We start from the raw sequence: 21,829 nt of genomic DNA on the forward strand, positions 1-21,829 counted from the left end.
TCCCAGGCTTTGAGGCTTGCTGTCTGAACCCATGTGCTACAGATAGCCTATATGCACTTCAGACAGGAGCATAGACCTCTCCAGGCCAGCAGACATGAGTGTGTTTAGGGCAGAGATCATTTATTACTCTACAGCTAAATACTTGTATGTATAAATACATAGTAAATTAAAGATTTGAATATTAAAACCATCTGAATAATTAAGTTTTTTCAATTTCAAGTTGCCTATATTTAGGTAAGTCACAACTACCTGTAAGTCACACTTTTTGATGCCATTGGTATAAGATAATCAATATTGGCAGCATACAGGCAAGTTGTCTGCTGGGCCTGTGGTGTTCTGAGCAGCCCTTACCTGCATGTGTTGTGTCAGCCATTAGAAGACCGTTTACAGAGGAAGGAGGACTTTATAAAGGTTTTGAATGGCCCCATTTTGGTGACAATCAATAAAAATAATCACAATCACAAATTGTCTTACTGTATAAAAACTTGTTTATGAAGTTTACATGAGATTTATTTCAAGCAGATGTTAATTCAATTCAGTTTTATTTATACAGCATTAAATCATAACAAACATTATTTCATAGCTCTGTTAATACCCAACTCAAAGCACAACATGTGTGTGTATATATATATATATATATATATATATATATATACAGTGGTGGAAATGCCTGATATTTACTGGGGGGACTCTAACTTGGGGGGGGGGGTTAACAATGGTAATTTTAGATTACCTTTCGGATGTATTTTATCATAAAAACATTTATAATCTATGAAAACATTTATTAAGAATTTATGTCATATTTTCTCTAAACCTTCTTGTACATTAAGACTGGCACCTGCAATTCTGCCCAAATGAAAGATGCGTTGTGTTTGAATTTGTGCATCTTATAATATAATTATTATTAATGACCTCTTGTGTTTAATAAAAAACAAACAAAAAAACATTGATTAGTGAAATGAACTAATGATTTCATAAAATATTAGAATGATTGTCTCTCATTGGCCTGATTAGCTAAGCCCTCAAAACACGTCTTATTTAGCGGTACAGTATTGCATGATTTGTAGATTATATTTAATAGTTTACACTTTGCAAAAACCTTTTCAATTAGTTTTAAAAGGTAACATTACATTCTTAAGGACTCTACACTTACGTTTCTTTTCAGGAGCACTAGTGATTCTACTTAAAAAAATAAATAAAGAAATTAGGAACACCTTCTGATCAATGACAGAAATTAAACTTACTATTATAAGATGATGTTTGACTCAAAGTATTTTTTTAACTTTTGTAATGCCATTTTTATCTTTATTAAATGTATGTCATATGTTGTACCAAAATTAGATTTATTAACTTTTTGTAAAAAATAAATAAATAAATTATTAAACAATAAATTCATTTAAAATAATAAGATACAATCAGGAAGACCTGAAATCAGCATCAACAATTAATCTTTGCACGGAACATAAGAGCACAAATGTGGAATATTTACAGACTTTTTAACAAGACTCAGAGGTGGCATTAATACATTTAATAAAAACAATGTTATGAGATTGAATACAGAAACATTAAACAATTAAAATTTATACTTTAAAAATGAAACTCCCAGTAGGTGGCAGCAAGTCACTGTCTGTCACTGAATCATTCATCTAATCGATTCGTTCAAACTGCTGATTCATTAAGGAATGAAGCAAGTGACTCTCTTTATGAATGGATCATAGAATCATTGACTCAATAGATTTGTTCAAAAACAAAGATTCATTCATAATTGAAACAGCGATGTTTGCTTGGAGATGCGCAGTGGCTCAGCTGTGACTTTATTTCATCAACAAAATAGTTCTCAACAGATCAGACAAGTGTTCCTAAAATGTAAGTCGCTTTATATTAACTTTTGAATAAAATCAATAATGTATAAATCTGTTGTATTAATTAAATTTCACATTTGCAAACTCTTTATAATCATTAAGTTCATCGCGATCTCACAAACTTCTATTTTAGTGAATGAAGCTCTCTACACTGCACACTGAATCTATTATTTCTACACTTTGTTTGTTACAATGAATGACAAACTGCAGTCTGCTTTCACCATCTGTGCTGTGAGGAGCAGCATGTGCAGCAATAGAGAAGCATTTCCATTGGCTGCAGTCTGCTCTTGATGACCAATCAAAGACGGCATTGCCCAGCAAACCATAGACACAAATATCCCGCTACATTTAGTTTAGTCTGCACTGCACTACGGTTTATGCAGAACTGGGATCGCTTTTGTAGTCTTTTGAATGGATATAATATAGAAATCATTTTAATTTTCAAATAAATCTAACCAGTTGGAAATGAAACGCCGTCCCCCCTCGAAATTCACTCCCCGAACTCCGTCCCCCCGCGTCCCCCCCCCATTTCCACCACTGTATATATATATATACACATGCCAAACATATACTACCGAAATAAAAATTACCATCTGACCCATTTAAAAACATTGAACAATCTTTCAGTGTGGGTATCACACTAATGTGTTGTTAAAGTGTGTTGAATGGTGAATGCTGTGCTAGATAGACGCCAACAGCCTGATCTTGTTGATCCTCTGGAGGGATCTGGAGAGAGGAGCAGGTGTAGTGGACATGACAAGACAGTGCTGCATTCTCGTGGAGCCTGTGGTGACCTGCAGTATAACACTCTCAGACTGATGCATGCTGGGAGAAGCAAACACAAGTTTAGATCACATTCACTGCTGACCATGCTTTTCCACTTGGCCTCCATCACATCTGCATCTCCATTAGGAGTGGAAGCTGCAGTCTAGTAGAGGTGCTTCATAACAGCTGGCCTCCACTGCTTCAGATCTTCACACTCCCATCTTACAAAGCCTTAGAAACACACCACATGACAAAACATTACCAATTAGCTGTGCTAACATTGTCACTAAGCTGTCACTAGACTTGATGGTTATAATGTTAGCAAACTGAGGTTAACTTACCAGCGACGCCTTCTCATATGGTAACGATTTTATACAGTTTTTAAAAATATAACGTTATTACTAATGCTTACAAACTAGCTGCTGTGCTTTACAACAATTTATATACATCCCGTTGTGTCTTATTATTTAAATAATTATGTTCACTGATTTGGTAGATAGCAAATGTTAAAAAACAAGACTTACGGTTCACAGTTTTCGTGGAGCAGCCTCTCTGACGGATCCGTGAGCATCATGTCTCCCGCCGGCGGCCGAACACAGGCTGACCGGGACCCGATGAAGGAACCGCACCAGCTCTGAGTCTCACTCGCTTATTGCTTCGGTATCCCATGTTGAACTGCATCATATCGCCGGGATGATAATCTTCTGGTATAAAGTGATCGCTGAGTTACACACCACGGCGTCACTTTCCCTCCTAAATTTGTGCCCTCACGCCTTGTAAAACATTTTCAAATCCTGCATTAACGGTTCATATGGTTTTTTCATACAAGGTTATATATTAATTTGATATAATGTTTTAACCTGCAATATGCTCTTTAAGGGCTACTGTACAAACATGGTGGAGACTTCCATGTAAAGGGACCCACGGTGTGTGTAGATATAAATTACTCATTCTAAGTTAATAAAAACATAACGGTTCATTATGTAAGGTCTTTATGCACCTCTTAAAACATAGTTATGTATATTATATTGCATTTCTGTCAATAGTCCCTCCTAAATATTACACACTGCACCTTTAAAGTATAGGTTATCCTTGCACCCTCTGAGTAAGTTCTGACTGGAGAGTTTGTGATCCTGAGATTCATGACCTCCGGTCGGAGTGAGACTCAAATGTCACTCTGTGTGTGTGTGTGTGTGAGAGAGAGAGAGTGTGTGTGTTTGTGCGGGCGCGTGTGCGTGTGTGTGTGTGAGAAAGTGACAGTTGAGATTCAAATTCATGAACATTCCGTCATTTTAAGTCTATGCGATTTTTTTTGCCTGCTTTTTCGTCCTCTGTGTGAAAATCCTAGGTCCGATCACTTAGAAAAGATACAGCTCTCCTCTCCTCAATGAGCCGGACGATTTGACACCTCATTCATGGGTCTGGAACCAACAGTGAATGAACTTAACTCATCTTTAGTTTTTCTCTTTCTCTCTGCAGGCTGTGGAGCTGCAGTATTGGAGAGAAAGGCTGTGCTGCTCTAAGTTCAGCTCTGAGATCAAACCCCTCACACCTGACAGAACTGAATCTGAGCTTTAATAAACCAGGAGACTCAGGAGTGAAGCTGCTCTCTGCATTACTGGAGGATCCACACTGTAACCTGAAGAAACTACAGTAAGTGTTAATATATTATTAAACACAAAAACTGTGTGAAAATACTGCCAAACAAAAGCATTTCATGTTAAAGGGATAGTTCACCCAAAAATTCAAACTATGTCATCACTTTAATTATCTTAAAGTCATTTGAATACAGTGTGACTTTCTTCTGTGGAAAATAAGAAAAGATATTTTGAGAAATGTTTTTGTCCACACAATAGAAAACAATGGTACCAAATCTTTGGTTGCCAACAACATTCAGAATATGATCTATTGTGTTCGACAGAAGAAAGAAGGTCATACAGGTCAGGAACGACATGCAGCAGTGGCAGAGCTAGAGTTTTATTCATGGGGTGGTCAAGGCTAATTCAGGGGGTCCATGGACCATGACAGAGAATCAGTGTATAACTCCAACCTGGCATAAAAAAACCATGAATAAATCCTACAATTGCTGATTACTTCACATTACCACACATTATCTATAGATTCCTACCGTAACTTCAAATGTTAGTCTATTGAAACTTATTTCTCTTAATTCAATCACCTCATTAACCAGTGGCTGGAGCAGCCTGGAGTGAGAATTAATCATGAATAATTAACAAGCCTGTGATTAACATTGCCAGTCAACAGATTTACAACAGTAAGATTTTTAATGTGTTTTAATTCTCTTCTGCTCACCTAAACTAAACTATACAGGGAACCCTATTGTTAAGGTTAAAGTAAGAATTGGTTTGTATACAAGTTCATATTAGACCATTTTTATAATAACGTTATATCTATTCATTTTTATTAATTATAATATAAAAGAGCAATTATGAGTAAATATTTAAGTGTAATTTTTGCTAAACTCTCTCTATTTTTCTCACAAGTTTATGGACTCTGGGTGGATTTCTGTTGTTATGTGACAATGCTTTCTAGCTGCTGTCTTTCCACGGTTGAAACACTCATTGAGTGATTACATGAGACACTATACATTCTGTAAGTTGTAGTGTATCATTCAACATGGATTGGATGTTCATTCAATGTTTACTTCATGCTAATAAGAATGCACTCCTGCTTCGCTTGAACTTAAAAAGCGGGGAGCGCGCATGATCCGTCACGCCAGCCACTAAACAGCCCCAAAACAGTTTTTATCGTTTGAAATTCTTAATAAAACTAACAGAATTTGAATGCTGAGACTTTATTTTATGTTATTATTGTCACGAATCTGGTCCATGCTCTCCCGGTCAACCACCACTAGAGGTCACCCGTTCACCATATTGACTTTTTCACTCACGACACACTGGACTCCATTTCCCACAATCCATTGCACTGACGACACGCACAGCTGTTCACTATCTCACCCACACCTGATTACCATTTCACTATCACTACCACTCACTATTTAAGCCTGGACTTGCTCTTGCTCACGGCCGAGTATTGTTTGCATTTATCACTCACCTAGCGATAGCACTTTACAGAGCCATTGTCTTAGCCTTAGTCTTGCCTTGTTTATCTTGCCGTGTCTGACCCTGCCCGTGTTTCCTGGAATAACCCTTCGCCTTGCCGTTTGGACTCTGTTTGCTCCCCGTTTGGATTATTGCTCTCGTCTCTGGATTATCTCTCTGCCTTGCCCCTTTGGATACTGTTCGCTGATCGTCGACCCACGCTTGCTCCACGGATTGCTCTGTCTTGCCCTTGCCATACCTGTTTGCCACTGTCTGACCCTGCCTGTTTACTGACCATGTCTTATAATAAAGCTTTGCATATGGATCCGCACGTCTCACGTCTCGTCAGCCCCGTAACAATTATAAGTGACCTGTTCTGTCGTGTCCGTCAGCTCATTGTCTATGTCCTCTCTGCTCTGGATGTTTTTCAATCCGTAAATAAACGTGTGGCGCGAGAGCGTGTGTGTGTGAGAGGCTGGAAATGGACGAGACGAAGCGCGATGCCGAGCACCAAACGCACATCCTTGAGTTTGAGGCTATAATAAACGCTTATTTCAGTATGATTAAACTAGGAAAATGAAATCGTGGCATTTAAATTTTTGGCGTGGCACCCTCTGGCTCCGCCACTGACATGCAGGGAAGTAAATTATGACCATTTTTATTTTTGGGTGAAAGATTTCTGTCAGAATCTAAATGTAAATGATCAAATAGAATGATTATACTGAATGTGCCCAAGACAAATGAATGTTTGTATATACACTTATAGATCATTAAACAACAGTACAAAAGTGTAAGCCATAATGAAACATACAGATACATTTTAATCTGTTTGAAGAGTATTTATATCAGAGCACTCATAAATGCTACTGTTTCCTCTGTCAGGTTTGCACCTCTCTCTCTTACATTCATCTTTGAGCAATTGATGTTATGTATTTATTATCTCTGACTCTGAATTGGATTCTTATTCTTTAATTATGTAATTAACATGATACATTCTTACCTGACAAATAAACTGTTATATTTAATTTATTCTTCGCTCTTCTGAAATCATAATGACTAGTAGATCATGTGGAGGCTGATGTTTCCTCAAATCTGTGTCCAGGACAGAACAGACTAAAGGCTCATGGATGAATGGAGCAGTAGCACGTCATCAGAGACTTTTTGATTTCTGTCTATCACTGATTAGCAAGTTGTGCTGAAGTGACCAAAACTACACTTTCTGTTCTGAGCAAGCAGTAGGCGGCCGATTTAAAGGTGCAGTGTGTAGATTTTAGCAGCATGTAGCGGTTGAGTTTGTGAATTGCAAGAAACGGCTCAGTCCCCCGCTCACCGCTCCCTTTAGAGAAGCTACGGAGGCCGATAAAGGGCTAAGATGTCGTAGTCTGAGACAGCAGAGAGTAGCCAGCAATGAGGTTTCTTTACAGAGGGAAATTAAGGAAGTATATTTAATTATTCAATAAATCGATATGTTATTGCAAATATTATTGTTACTTGTACATCGTGTCGGAGTTTTATTCGCAAGAACTAGATTATCTTTAAAATATACTTTAAAATACGCTATCAAGGCTTCTGGAGTCGTTTTTTTGTGAGAGAATTTTACTTCCGCATCTGAAAACCGCCAAAACCGGAAGTGACGTAATGAGAGGGAGAGCGGTCCATTTTAACCATTGGAAAACAATGCATCGCAATGACATTTCGGACGCTGAGGAAATTTTAAATGTGTATTTACACTCGTATGACGGACCACAGATACAGTTATGAGCCTGCCATGCAGCCAAGAGAGCAGGACAGGCCAGGATTAGACAGAACAATGGTCAGAGAAGACAAATTGAGTTGATGTGAGGAGAACAGGGCAGGTGTTTGGTGAGAGATCAGTGTTAGCTTACAGATATACACACGTTAGCTAATGTAATCAAGCAATAGCAAAGCTAGTATTTGTCATCTATGAGTATTGATACTTACCAGTAATAGAAACTAATAAGCGTTGATCAGGCGTGTCACACTTGTTAATATCCGACACTAATGTTACGTGATACAGCGGCTTCTCATCACCGCAGAACAGAGAGAGATAAACACGTTTTTGTTTCATTATGTGCTTGTGTGGGAAAAGCGAGGCCATGGTCACAGCTGAGGAAAGTGAGTGCTGCAGGGAGTTAGATACCGGGTCTTAGTGGAGAATGTGACCCCCACACTTGATGTGCAGTATCTGGCTCCCAGGCTTTGAGGCTTGCTGTCTGAACCCATGTGCTACAGATAGCCTATATGCACTTCAGACAGGAGCATAGACCTCTCCAGGCCAGCAGACATGAGTGTGTTTAGGGCAGAGATCATTAATTACTCTAAAGGAAAGCGTCACTTTTTCTCCTAAATTTGTGCCCTCACGCCTTGTAAAACATTTTCAAATCCTGCATTAACGGTTCATATGGTATTTTCATACAAGTTTATATATTAATTTGATATAATGTTTTAACCTGCAATATGCTCTTTAAGGGCTACTGTACAAACATGGTGGAGACTTCCATGTAAAGGGACCCACGGTGTGTGTAGATATAAATGACTCATTCTAAGTTAATAAAAACATAACGGTTAATTATGTAAGGTCTTTATGCACCTCTGAACACATAGTTATGTATATTATATTGCATTTCTGTCACTAGTCCCTCATAAATATTACACACTGCACCTTTAAAGTATAGGTTATCCTTGCACCCTCTGAGTAAGTTCAGACTGGAGAGTTTGTGATCATGAGATTCATGACCTCCGGTCGGAGTGAGACTCAAATGTCACTGTGTGTGTGTGTGTGAGTGAGAGAGTGTGTGTGTGCGCACGCATGTTTTTGTGGTTTATGAGGACACAAATTTGTATAATGACATGGGTATGACAGAGGTATTACAATATGAAGGTGGTTTATGAGGACACTGCCTATGTCCCCATAATTCAAAAGGCTTAAAAAACATACTAAATGGTGTTTTTTTTGAAAATCTAAAAATTCACAAAGTCTCCTGTGAGGGCTAAGTTTAGGTGTAGGGTTGGTGTAGGGCAATAGCACACACAGTTTGTTCAGTATAAAAACCATTACGCCTATGGAGAGTCCCCACAAACCACAAAAACCAACATGTGTCTGTGTGTGTGTGCGTGTGAGTGTGTGTGTGTGTGCGTGTGTGTGTACATGCGTGTGTGAGAAAGTGACAATTGAGATTCAAATTCATGAACATTCCGTCATTGTAAGTCTATGGGATTTTTTTGTCTGCTTTTTTCGTCCGCTGTGTGAACATCGTAGGTCCGATCACTTAGAAAATATACAGCACTCCTCTCCTCAATGATCCGGACGATTTGACACTCATTCATGGGTCTATGACAAACAGTGAATGAACTTAACTCATCTTTATTTTCTCTCTCACTCTCTGCAGGCTGTATAACTGCAGTATTAAAGAGAAAGGCTGTGCTGCTCTGATTTCAGCTCTGAGATCAAACCCCTCACACCTGACAGAACTGGATCTGAGTGATAATAAACCAGGAGACTCAGGAGTGAAGCTGCTCTCTGCTCTACTGGAGGATCCACGCTGTAAACTACAGAAACTACAGTAAGTGTTATTATATTATTAAACACAAAAACTGTGTGAAAATACTGCCAAACAAAAACATTTCATGTTAAAGCGATAGTTCACCCCAAAATTAAAGTCTTCACTTTAATTATCTTCAAATCATTTCAAAACAGCATGACTTTCTTCTGTGAACATAAGAGAAGATATTTAGAGAAATGTTTTTTGTCCACACAATGTTAAGCAATAATACCCAAACTTTGGTTACACTGTAAAAAATGTCAGACCTCCTCAACTCTCCAACAAATTTTCTAGTGACTGATTACATCTACATTTTTCCATTGAACCAACTGGATTTCTGCTAACTGAATTTGATCAATTGTGGCAACAGTCTGTTAACATTGGCTCAATGAGAAAATATGTTGAGCCAGCTGGGAAAAAAGAAGTCAAACCAAACCAAGTTATTGGCCCAAATAAATATTGTAAATAGTAGTAGCATACATTTTTTGTTTTACCTAATTTAAAAATGTGTATTGGTAAATGTATAGTGCTAAAGCAACCTTACTGAATTGTTTATTCCCTGTTGTCCCAAAAGAAAAGGGAAACCTTATTAAATGATACACTAAACACTGCCATATTTTAATACTTTTAATGAAAATATACAACAATATTGTGAAAATACTTTAAAATTATAAATACATTGAAATCTTCTACACAGTATACCTTAGAAAATCATGCATTTTAATTCTCATAAGATACACAAAGCTTATGAATTGCACCTTATACAATAATATATTCACAAATGTGCAAAAATGTCAAACTCAAATTTCAACATGCCCTGACATTTGTGCTTTTTTCATTTGCTTATAAAAATATTAATGGCTAAAGTCTAATAACACTGTAAACAGCACAAACTGGGCTACAATAATATGTTAGCAGCATTTATGTACATGATTGTGTTTTTGAGAAATCAACGTTTATGCGTGGTTAGTGAAAAACTAAAATTTTGAAGTCACTGAAATAAGACCATTAAACACATACAGAACAATTGTTCACAAGACTTTTGAGAACCGAATCTTGTAGCCTAGAATTTTTGCTTCAAAATTATGTGAAAATCATCTTGTTTATTTGCTCACAGAAAACGATACATTGATTTAAATTTTTAAAGACATGTTTTGTGATTGAAAGCCAATATGCGAGGGAGTGGTAATGGGCTTGAATATTAAGTGATTTTCACCTGAGAGACAAAGGGCCCTCCCCTAAAGCTGCTAATGGCCCATCAGTGTGACTGAGACTGAGGCAGGTAAGAGAGAGAGTGTGAGGAGACTGAAAAAATTTAGTTTTTAAATTATTTGTATTTTATTTACAACACAGTATAATCAAAACATACATAATGAAGGTCAAAGACACATTATTGTGCACACTGATCTAACCACAGAGATGTGAAGAGACTTTGACTCGTTCCTGCAACAGATTCTGTTGAACAAGTGAAACAAGTAAATCATACCTGATATTTACGTGTTATTTAAGTGTTTCTGCTACTTTCCATGGATTCAAGAAGAAACTGTTGAACTTCTGATGTTGGTGCAGCGAGGAAAACAGTTTGAAGAGACTGAATGTCAGCAGGATTCATCATCTGTGGTGCAGGTGTCTGATTCAATAAAATACAAAACCAAAAAAAGAGAAAAAACATTTGTGAGCATGTTTATATCAGGAGCATCTATATATATATATATATGTTTTGTAGTCATAGACTCATTCATGCTTTGTATTATCGTAAAAAAAAGACATTTTATTTTTGAGAAACTAATTATTATTGTTTAGTACGTTATTAAAATCTATAATAATAATAAGAGTAGACTATTAATCATAAACATGTTCTAAACATACTTAGACTCCTAGCATTCATCATGTTACAGTGTACTCTCATATTACTTTTATTGTTTTCTATAGAGCATGAAAACATCATCGTGCCATAAGAAATTTAAATACATTGAATTGCCCATCATATTCACAATGTTTTACTGGATTTCAAACATTTTAGTCAGGAATTATAGCCATCCTGAACATCATTATGATTTTATAGTATAAAAGATATGATTCTGCAGTCATAGACTCACGCATGCTTCGTACTATAAAACATATATTTTATATCTGAGAACTAATTGTTATCGTTTAGCATGTTATTAAAATATATTTGTGAACAGATTATTAATAATAAACATGGTCTAAACTTTCTTAGATGCGTAGCATTCATCGTGTTGTAGTTTGGGAACAACCCAACTAGTAATGTGTTCAAGTTTATGTCTTCTTCCAGAAAGTAACAGTAGCAGCGACTAACTCTTCACTGACGCTTTGTTTATGCTCCGCGCGCGCGGGTCACGTGGTTATTTACATGTGAACACGAGGGGGCGGGATCTCATTAAAAATAATGAGTTAGACGGGAAAGACTGAACATCGTGTTGGTTTCATACGGATTACTTCATCACAGAATATTTATTTTCGATATGACTAACTTCATTTGAAAGAAGACACTTCAAGCTTTCTATAGCGATAACTCTCATGCCTGTGTGTTGAGTATTCGCTGAGTTACACTTCATTTTAGTGACGCATTTCTGAAAACAGATTGCGGAGACGGAGAAGACAGAGAGCGCACCCTGATTGTTTTCGTTATTCTTCAAAAGCACAAAGTTTAGTTGTTATTATGAGTGAATACAAATAAAAGTAGACCCCTTACAGATTCGAATGGTGTATTGCTCTTATCTGAACGATCAAAAATGGCAGAGTAATTCAAGCTCATTTCTGCCTTATCAGGAAAATCTGCCCCAAAACGCGTATTCGTGTTTGTCGGGCTCAGAGGGTTAATGAACATTAAATAACATTAAACTCAGGCAAAGACAAAGGGAGAACTGAGGACTTATAAAGGAACAAGAACAAAAGAGCCAACAAGATGATTAATACAAAACAGGTGAATGAAATAAACGATGATTAACTAAACTAGGACAGGAAAAACCAAATAAGGGCAAACAGGAACTAAACGGAAACCGACACGTGACGTTAGGTTAATGTCACTGAATATTACCATTCTCACAAAAGGTACTCTGAGCTCATGAAACTGCATCTTAACTATTTAAATATTAAACATCAAATACATTTACATATTAAAAATGTCAAAAACACATCAAATTTAAGTAATGGGGAGGTTACTTCAACCAGTGTTTAGAGTAATTTCACATGAACTCTACCATTCTCACAAGAGGTACTTTGAACTCATGAAACTGCATCTTACACGTCAAATGTTTGCCAAAAAACACATAAGAGGTACTTTGAGGTTAAAATTCTGTCATTAATTACCCTCCTGTCGTTCCACATCAATAAGACCGTTGTTTTATCAAAAAGAAATTAATCATCGGATTTCATCAAAAATATCTTAATTTGTTTTCTGAAGATGAAGAAGGTCTTATGGGTTTTGAATGACATGAGGGTAAGTAATTAATAACAGAATTTAAATTTTGGGTAAACTATCCCTTTAAATCCTTGTTGTACTCCAGGATGAGTGCATACAATAATCCAAAAAAATACAATAAATGCATTTACAAAGTCTCCTAAGTTGTGAAGCACCAGCTCCTCTTCCAGGACAACGGAGACATTCAGCACACTTGACAGGACCCTTGAAGTGCAACTGCTGCTGCTTACTATTTCAATAATTCCCATTTTCTTTACAGTTGTGTGGTTCTCCAATGGCTCTGTACTCTGTAAAAAAAAAATACATAATGTCAAATACTAAGTCTACATTAGAATTAGCAGCCTACATTACAATAAAGCAACTCCTCACAAATGACATCTAAGAGCTAATAGTATTTGACACTAATATGAAATAAACATATATCCAATAAGAACTACTGTTAAATACTCAGTGAAATTCATAGTGGTTCCTTTTTCCTCAGACCTAGCAATGATGAGTTACACTAATGGAACAAAAAAATAGTTATAGCAGAAACATATTCCTTGTGTCTCATACATTTCATATATTCATCATAAAGTGAGATCAAAATAATTTAGTTCAATAAATAGTAACTTTAGGCAATATAGACATAGGGGTGTGCCATATTGACAAAATGATATCTAAATATTTTCTGGGATTTTATCGATAATGATAATGATTCCTGTAAGAATCAAAATGTAAATGATCAAATACAGTGATTATACTGAATGTGCTCAAGACAAATGAATGTTTGTATAAACACTTATAAACCATTAAACAACAAAGTATGTAAGTGTAAGCCAAAATTAAATGTACACATCAATAATTGCAATAATTGCTTTCTCCAATCCATGAATAACAGATTTACATGTACTCCGTGTCACCAAGACTTGTGTAATTTAATCAGTTGAAGAGTATTAAACTGTCCCAACACAGGCATAATCTCTCCTGTGTATGATTTCAACATGACTCTAGTATCCTCCAGTGGCTCTGTTGAGAACGCAGCCTGGAAATGTTTCTCAGATTAATTTCCATCATAATTTCCTTGCCATTTACATTAAACGTCTCTGTGAATGACTTTAAGTATTTTTCTCAGCATAAGGCTTTATTTTTCCAACTTCCATGTTTCCTCTGCAGGCTCTCTTGATGTGGCCAGTTTTCCTGCAGTTATGGCATTTTGCATCTTTGAAATGACATACCTGAGCGCTGTAATTTTTTCCATGACATCTATAGCACTTCTTCCCTCTTTGGCTGGAACGTCCACTTTATGCACAATAGCCGAGTGAGAGTCATGTCCTCTTAACTGCTGCGTGTCTTTCTCAGCCGTCTCCATGCTCAGTGTGATCTCAAACACACGTGCAAACATCAGATTCGATTCTGACAACAGTCGTCGCTGGCAGGCTTCGTTGTGGCTTCCACTCATGAATCGGTCACACAATGCCTCGTCAAGCATTCTCTGAACTCACAACTCGCTGCATATTCTGTCACCGTCTCATCAGCTCTTTGATCGCAGAGATTAAAACTGAATCTTTCCACAATCAGTAACGGCTTTGGTTCAAAATAACTCTTTAAAGTGTCCATGATGTCTTTGTAAGACTTATCCTTTGGCTTGTCTGGTTGTACCAAGTTCCTCAGTAAACCACAGGTAGCTGCTCCCATTACGCTCAAGAGTGTTGTGACCTGCGTCTCCTGACTTACGTCGTTCCCCACAAAGAACTGTTCCAGCCGTTCAATGTAAGCTGAACAAGATTCTGCTTTCAGAGCAAATTCACCCCTGGACTATCCACCTCTGTCTGTAATATATCTGCTTGTTTTACACTCTTTGGCCACCAGGTGCTATTGTGAGCAAATGAAGCCTCCAGAAATGAACCCTTTTGTAACTACTTGGCTGAAAAGCTTAAAGCTTCATGAAGCTTCATCTCACCATCTCTACTTCACAGGACTGCAGAAGGATACTTTCTCCAAAACAACAAATATTACCCAGAATTCATTGTTTTTTACAGGATTTTGCTGTTGTAATGAAAAAAACAGGATGTTACTGTCAGAATATGGCCTTTTATACAGTATTTTGTTTACAGTGTATGTGTATTTATTTTTCCCCCTTTTTATTTCTTTCTTTATTTTATTTTATAGAATGTTTCTATAATATATGTATTGCTTTGGCAACACTGTGAAATGTTACACAGTCATGCCACTAATTAAGGCGAGACACTACAGGTGAATAGGGTAAATATTTTAACTAGCAGATATCACCATGAAACTTTCCCAGTTGATTACCTACATTAAGATGAGAAAAAAATGTATTACAAAGTTTCTGTAATTTTATGTTTAAATATGCAAATTAGGCATTATCTAATTAAATATGCACTAATTTGCATATATTTTAAAAAACGAAATCTCAGAATTGGATAAAGCCAGGTTCAAAATTCTTTTTTCATTGTGTTCACATATTAGATGGGAAAAAAATTACAGAGGGATTTATGGATATCTACTTTTGTTATCCTGTAAATCAGAATATACTGTCAATAGCCTTAAAAAATTTATTTTCGCCATGTTTTTTGGAATAAAATGTTATATAAATCAGGCTAGGAATAATATATTTACAAATCCCTCTGTAATTGTCTTCATAATATAACTAAGTACAAGACTGGAAAGTTTGGTGTATATAGGTGCTACTGAAGTGGAGATTTCGGACTTGGAGTATGAGAGAAAAGTCATTTTGAGAAAACGGGCTTTAAAGATTTATATTGTAAAAATCCACACATTTTTATGTGAAAACATTGCTAACAAGCAAAACAACTGGCCAAGTAAATGTTTATAACAATGTAGACCATGAACAATGACAACTGAATAAAACAACATTGCCAAATAAGACCTTCAACTAACCACAGAGAAGCACAAATACAGACACAAACTTATCATCAGAACTGCAACTCTAGTCATCTATGTCCATCGGAACACAAAGTTCACGCATGAGGGTTGAAAGCCTAGCTCTCCATGCCTGCACCATATGTAGGCCCCTCACCCCTCTCTTGCTGATGCCTTTTCAGCTTTTTAGCTGTGCTCAGAGTCTTAAAAGTTGAAATGGCCATACTTGCAGCTGCCTCAACTCTACTCTTACCTACAAACACTGTTTTTGGACAGCGGGCCCAAATGACGGAGTTGAGGCACTCATTCGCATTTTGAGTGCCACCATGCTGCATGCGCTGCAGCAGGCTGTCACTTGACATGCGGTGGTATACAGGTATCAAGCCTGTGGCTCTCTGGAGTTTCTCAATTTTCCTCCGCTCTCCTATACCAACACCAGGACAGGTAGCACCTGGTGTGCAAGGGGACTTCGTCACAGGACATGCTATGGAGGAGACCAGCCCAGATCTCATTTTTCATTTTCTCTATGGAACCCTGGTTATTTAAAATTGCCCCCCTGCAATAATTTTGTAATGTTTTACATTTTTTGGCCGTTAATTTTCCCAGACCCTTCCCCCCAATTTGCGTTCAGCACTTAATTTTCGTAGTGCTGTGCCCATACGCTTATGGGCATGGTTGATGCATTCTAATTTTACTACCTCATGCCCAGGGTATGGGTTGAGGGATACCACCTCCCTGAATGCAGCACTGTCCCCATCTGACAGCATCTGAATGTATCTCAGCTGGTGGCGACTCACAGACCTGGCCCACATCCTCTTCGCTGCCTCCTGCTCCATAGCCTTGCTTGAGCCCCTAAAATTTTGTGCACAGTCATGCGTTTCTCTCCAGCTGTCAATTTCCTCATCTGTAATCTTTCCCTCATGCCTGGCAGCTTCTTTAAGGGCACAAGCATGGCAATAGGAGGATAGAACCTCAAAGTCGATCACCAGTCCCGTAAAAATATCGATGCACACCCCGATCCCATAGTGTGATGTGAACCCTCTTTTCTGCCAAGTGCCATCAAAAGACACACTGATATCTATCACCGCATCTGCATCCTCTCTCAGCAACTCTGCCACATCTGCATCAATATCTGCATAGGCCTGCCTGACCTGCTCCCTGGTTCTGTGAAGTGACTCAATACCTCTCTCAATTTCTGCCGCTAAAATGAAATGTGTATTGTATCAATAACTGTTCATTTGTTTTGTTTTTATAGATACAGCACACAGAAATCTGTACTGTAAAAGTAAAACTGACCACCACAACACAACATAATGAATGAGATGGCACTTTATTCTATTCTTATAAATCTTCTAAATAAATAAATATTTCATCCATACAAAACAAATATTGTTACAGTAATGTTATAATATGTTAGAAGGTGGTAACAGCCACACGTATTGGGCTATTTCTGACATTAGAAATTCTAAACCTCCCATCGACAGCTTACGTTCAGATGCGCTTCCCGAGGCGGGCATTTCACTGGGTAATCCATCACTAATTTTCCTTTTCCCCCTTGCAAGTGACAACTGCTGTACTCTTTTCGATGATTGACGCGAAGTCATTTTCATTAATTCACTCAAAAGATCCCGCGGAAAGCTTAACCAAACAAGGAAGCGTCAACGCATACCATGTCATGTGACGATTCTGAACGAATCACGTTGTCAGAAATTGTCTTCAGCCAATGAGATTGCGCATTTAGAGTTAAATCCCCTCTTTTACTTTCACGATTGGTTGCTGATAAAAAGGAAATGACCATATTTGGATCCGACAGCATTGTAGAGAAGAGAGAGAGCTTTCCAGCAGTATACGTGATGACTGGGTACAGGCAGAGATCGCGGAGCAGCATGTTGATTTAGAACGCCAACTTTTGTTGAATTTATGAGAAATCTACAGACGCAAACAGACAAAGTGCAGTAAAATAAAGATCTAAATGTGTATTTCGGACTTTTTTTTCACCACAAGTCTGAAAGAAGACATGTTATTGAAGACAAATATCCAAAAATCTCAAAATTGACCAATAAAAAAAAAACGATGTTTTTGCCTGCCGTGTCTCGCCTTAAAGAGAGAGAGAGAGAGAGGGTTCCTAAGGCCCTGTGTGTGTGTGTGTGTGTGAGAGAGAGAGAGAGAGAGAGAGAGAGAGTGTGTGTGTGTGTGTGTGTGTGTGTCTGTCTGTGTGCGTGACAGAGAGAGAGAGTGTGTGTGTGTGTGTGTGTGAGAGAGAGAGAGAGAGAGAGAGAGAGAGATTTTTTTTCATACACCTTTATTATACATTAACATAAAGAACAGTACAAAGTAACCAACTTAAATCAAAACAAATCAAACAAAGAAAATCAAAATATATACCCAAAACTCAGATTAACAACATATCAAAAATTAATTCTCCATCAATTACAACACAAATAATGTTATTAAAACACCACTGTAATTCAAAAGACTCCAAATCATTCATTAGATTAGATTAGATTCAACTTTATTGTCATTTATGCAGAGTACAAGTACAGAGCTAATGAAATGCAGTTAGCATCTAACCAGAAGTGCAAGAATATAGTGTTTTATATACATATAAGTGCAGAGTAAATGAAGATATGATTTACAGAATATACAGTGGAATTGCTATATACAGTATTGAGCAGAGTATATACAGAATATAAATAGGAATGCAATGTAGGGATTGTATGTACATTATGAACAGAGCCATGTAGGATTATATATACACATTATGAACAGCAGAAACGTGAGAACAGTGGTAATAAATAAATACAGCTGGATGAGTGTGCAAAATATTGATAGAACAATGTATTCTATGCAAAATAGCAGTAGTGCAATATTTTATAGAAATAGTTTACTGTGCTTGTACAGTAACAACTTTATACAGTTTATAGTGTAATAACTTTAATGTGCAGTCTGTGCAATTAGTTGATAATATTTAAATTCAACACTCACTCTAGCTTTTAAAAAAGCTTTAAAAAGAGTTACAACATCTTGATTTGGTCTATTTTCAATTCTATTTCTCCTTGTGACATATATTGCAAATTTTGCTTGTCCAACAATAAAGTTAATCAACTGCCACTGTATTCTCTGCTTTTGGCAATATCTCAATCCTAAAATAAAAGCATTAGGAGAGAAGTTTTCCTGAAATCTTAAAAATAAGCCCTTCAACAAGGCAAAAATTGGTCCCAATCTGAAACATTCTGTAAAGCAATGAAAAACAGTCTCTCTTGTCCCACAAAACACACATTTATCAACAACATCTGAATTAATAACAGAGACAAAGGCATTCACAGCTATAGCCCCATGTAAAATCCGCCACTGCAAGTCACCAGTCTGCTTATTCAATGGTGGTTTGTATAGCACCCTCCAAACTGGCTTGTCTTCCTCTGGTAAACCAAATTTTTCTCGCCAAACAGTATCTTTCTTCTGGTTTAATGCCCCTTTGTTTAAAATCTTAACAAAACACTTATACAGCTCTTTTCCTTCCACTAGACTGAGATCCATATCTTTTAGACCTTCTACCTGTATATCCAGCAGTATGCTAGACATACCTCTCAAATCAGGAGAAATGGCAATTTTGGGAAAAGGATCTTTTATATCTGGAATCAAACGTCCATCAGCAAAGTTTTGTAACATAATTAATTCTTCCTCTGTTAATCTTTTTTTCCAGAGTTTTAAAATAAATTCAGTTTGGCGTGAGGACCTCTGACCTAAAATGGCGGCCAGTGCAAGAATTAAGTTCCTTAACTTTACCATACCAGAGCCACAAAGTCTTAATGAAAGACCTGGCAAACACTCATTTGATAAGTCAAAGCGAGATCCTTTAACCAAAGCCCTCAAGCAACCAAAACAATGACTCTGTTTTACAAACCCTGCTAAGACTGAAAAGTCCCCACATTTTAAATAGTCCATGATAAAAAGAAGGAAGTCCTTTGAAATTCAATTGTTTGTGATCCGTAAATACCAGAGTACTGTCAAGTCCAAGTCCATCGATTCTCTGTAATACGCTCTGAGCCACTTTCCTCCAAACCAGATCTTCAGGCCCAGTTAGCAGTCTCTGGAAAAACTGCAGGCGAAAAGTTCCAAGTCTACTGAACAGATGCACCAGACCTTGACCTCCTTCTTCCACAGGCAAGAAAAGTACACTTTGAGGGACCCAGTGAAGCCGATCCCAAAAAAAATTAACCAGCATTGTTTGTAATCTGGAAAGCAGACCGGAAGGAGGATCTACACATACCAATCTGTGCCACAATGGTAAAAAACCTTCAGCTATGCTCTCATTGAGAACATCCAACAGATCCTCACCCAACGCCTCCCAAAAGACTTTATAAAACTCAACTGGGAGCCCATCAAGTCCTGGAGCTTTTCCACTCTCCATAATCTGCAATGCTTTCCATAGTTCTTGTGCACACAAAGGTTTCTCTAATGCTTCCTTTGACTTTTTTGGAAGCTTCGGTAAACCTTGATAAAAACTGGCAGACATTTCCTCATCATCTTTATATTCACTCCCATACAGATCATTATAGAACCTTACAGCCCTTCGTTTTATTTCAGACAGCACTGTAAGCTCTCACCCGTTCTCTGATCGCAAGGAGTGAATGTATCTACTCTGGCCATTCTTTCTTTCCAAATTAAAAAAGAATTTGGATGGGGCATCCATTTGTGTTAAATTTTGGTAGCGTGACCTGACCAATGCACCTTTTGCCTTCATGCCTAGCAGGTCTGCAAGAAACATCCTTTTGGACTTAAGAATATCAACACTATTTTGTTCTCCAATAGACTCCAATTTTGTTTGCACCTCTGCAATTTCCTCTTCAAGTTCTTTCATTTTTTGTGTAATATTTTTAGAGACATTGAAAGTATACTGTTGACATAATAACTTAGTTTCAACTTTTCCAACATCCCACCATTGTTTTAAATTCATAAAACTCCTTTTCTTTAACCTGTTAGCCTGCACCAGAGCGACCTCGCACTGAACGATCTTTGTTTGCATGTGTCATTGTTTACAATAGAATAAATGAAACGGGACAAAGTTAATCTTTACAAACTTTATATCATTCTGAGGGTCTAAGCCTCAAGCATCGACGACAGATCGCTGTTTTTCGATGGAAAGCTTATAAGGAATGAGTGGCACAAATTTGCTACATTTGTGTAAGCAGTACACATCCAAACACGCAGAGTAAAAAAGCCGTACGTACCTTTATCATTGTAATAACGAGCCACAAACGCGTCCACTGCTGAAATCCCAGTTTAGTTAGAGAGGTAAGGGTCCACAGAAAAACATCCCAGCGAGCACTTTTAGTCCAGCGAAACAATAACGTTGTAATAAGGAGGAATATTCCTTTGTTTACATTTCATTTCTTCAGAGAGTTATTGTTCGCGTCCGTTATGGAATAAATTACGCTCAAAAACAGCGTCTTGGTGGTAAAAAAACAAAACGATGTTGTAGAATACGGTCTTACAAATATAACGAGACCGTCTACGGAAAAAAAAGTCTCAGAAAAGCGGAATATAGATTATTTGAATTTGGCGCTCCCTCCTGCCGGCAGTGACGCTTCTGTGACGCACGCTGTCATCTGAGCGGGGCATAACTTAGCGATCTGCTTTATCCATAAAAAACTGTTTTTTTTCTTCTACATTTTTTATATGTGTGTGTGTGTGTATTGTGTGGGGAATGTGGCCGTGTCTGCATGATTATAATCTGTATGGACGCACATCAGCGTGTTTATTAGCGACTCTATGACGGCTATCATTGTGATTCATTGATCAGCTATTATTGATTATATGGCCCATCTGTTTGATTATAATCTGAATGGAAGCACATCAGCGTGTGTTTACTGACTCTATGACCATGTCTGGCAATATCACTTCACGTCTGGCAGTGATATTTATCATTGTAATAACGAATAACGAAGAATACTTCAGTATACATACTATATACAAAGCATTTTTTTCTATTTTTTTTCCTTTTTTATTACTCAAATAATTATTTTTGTATTTTTTAGTGCTCAAATAAATCTGTCTATTATTTTATAATTGAAAAACTATGCAGGAACATGTATAATGACTAAAATAGCTTGTATAATTCTGTAATCCATTTGGTGGTTATTTTTCCTCAAACAGGGGGGTGGGGGGACCATAAATAGTTTCAGAAAAAATATTGCAGGAATCTCATTTTTCATGGTATCTTCTTCAAATTTGAAATATGAACAC

The 21,829-nt window shown here is 37.2% G+C and overlaps 1 protein-coding gene across 1 annotated transcript in view; it reads left to right on the top strand.

Moving 5' to 3' along the window:
* LOC306874651 (NLR family CARD domain-containing protein 3-like) overlaps positions 1-21,829 on the top strand; it is a 311,376-nt gene that overhangs the window by 11,639 nt on the left and 277,908 nt on the right. Inside the window, exons 5-6 of the mRNA XM_079424830.1 lie at positions 4,107-4,280; positions 9,100-9,273. Coding sequence (XP_079280956.1) covers positions 4,107-4,280; positions 9,100-9,273 — 348 coding nt within the window. The remainder of the gene's footprint in view (positions 1-4,106; positions 4,281-9,099; positions 9,274-21,829) is intronic.

Source organism: Barbus barbus (assembly GCF_936440315.1).
Source record: "Barbus barbus genome assembly, chromosome: 9".
In the NCBI taxonomy this organism is placed as follows: domain Eukaryota; kingdom Metazoa; phylum Chordata; class Actinopteri; order Cypriniformes; family Cyprinidae; genus Barbus; species Barbus barbus.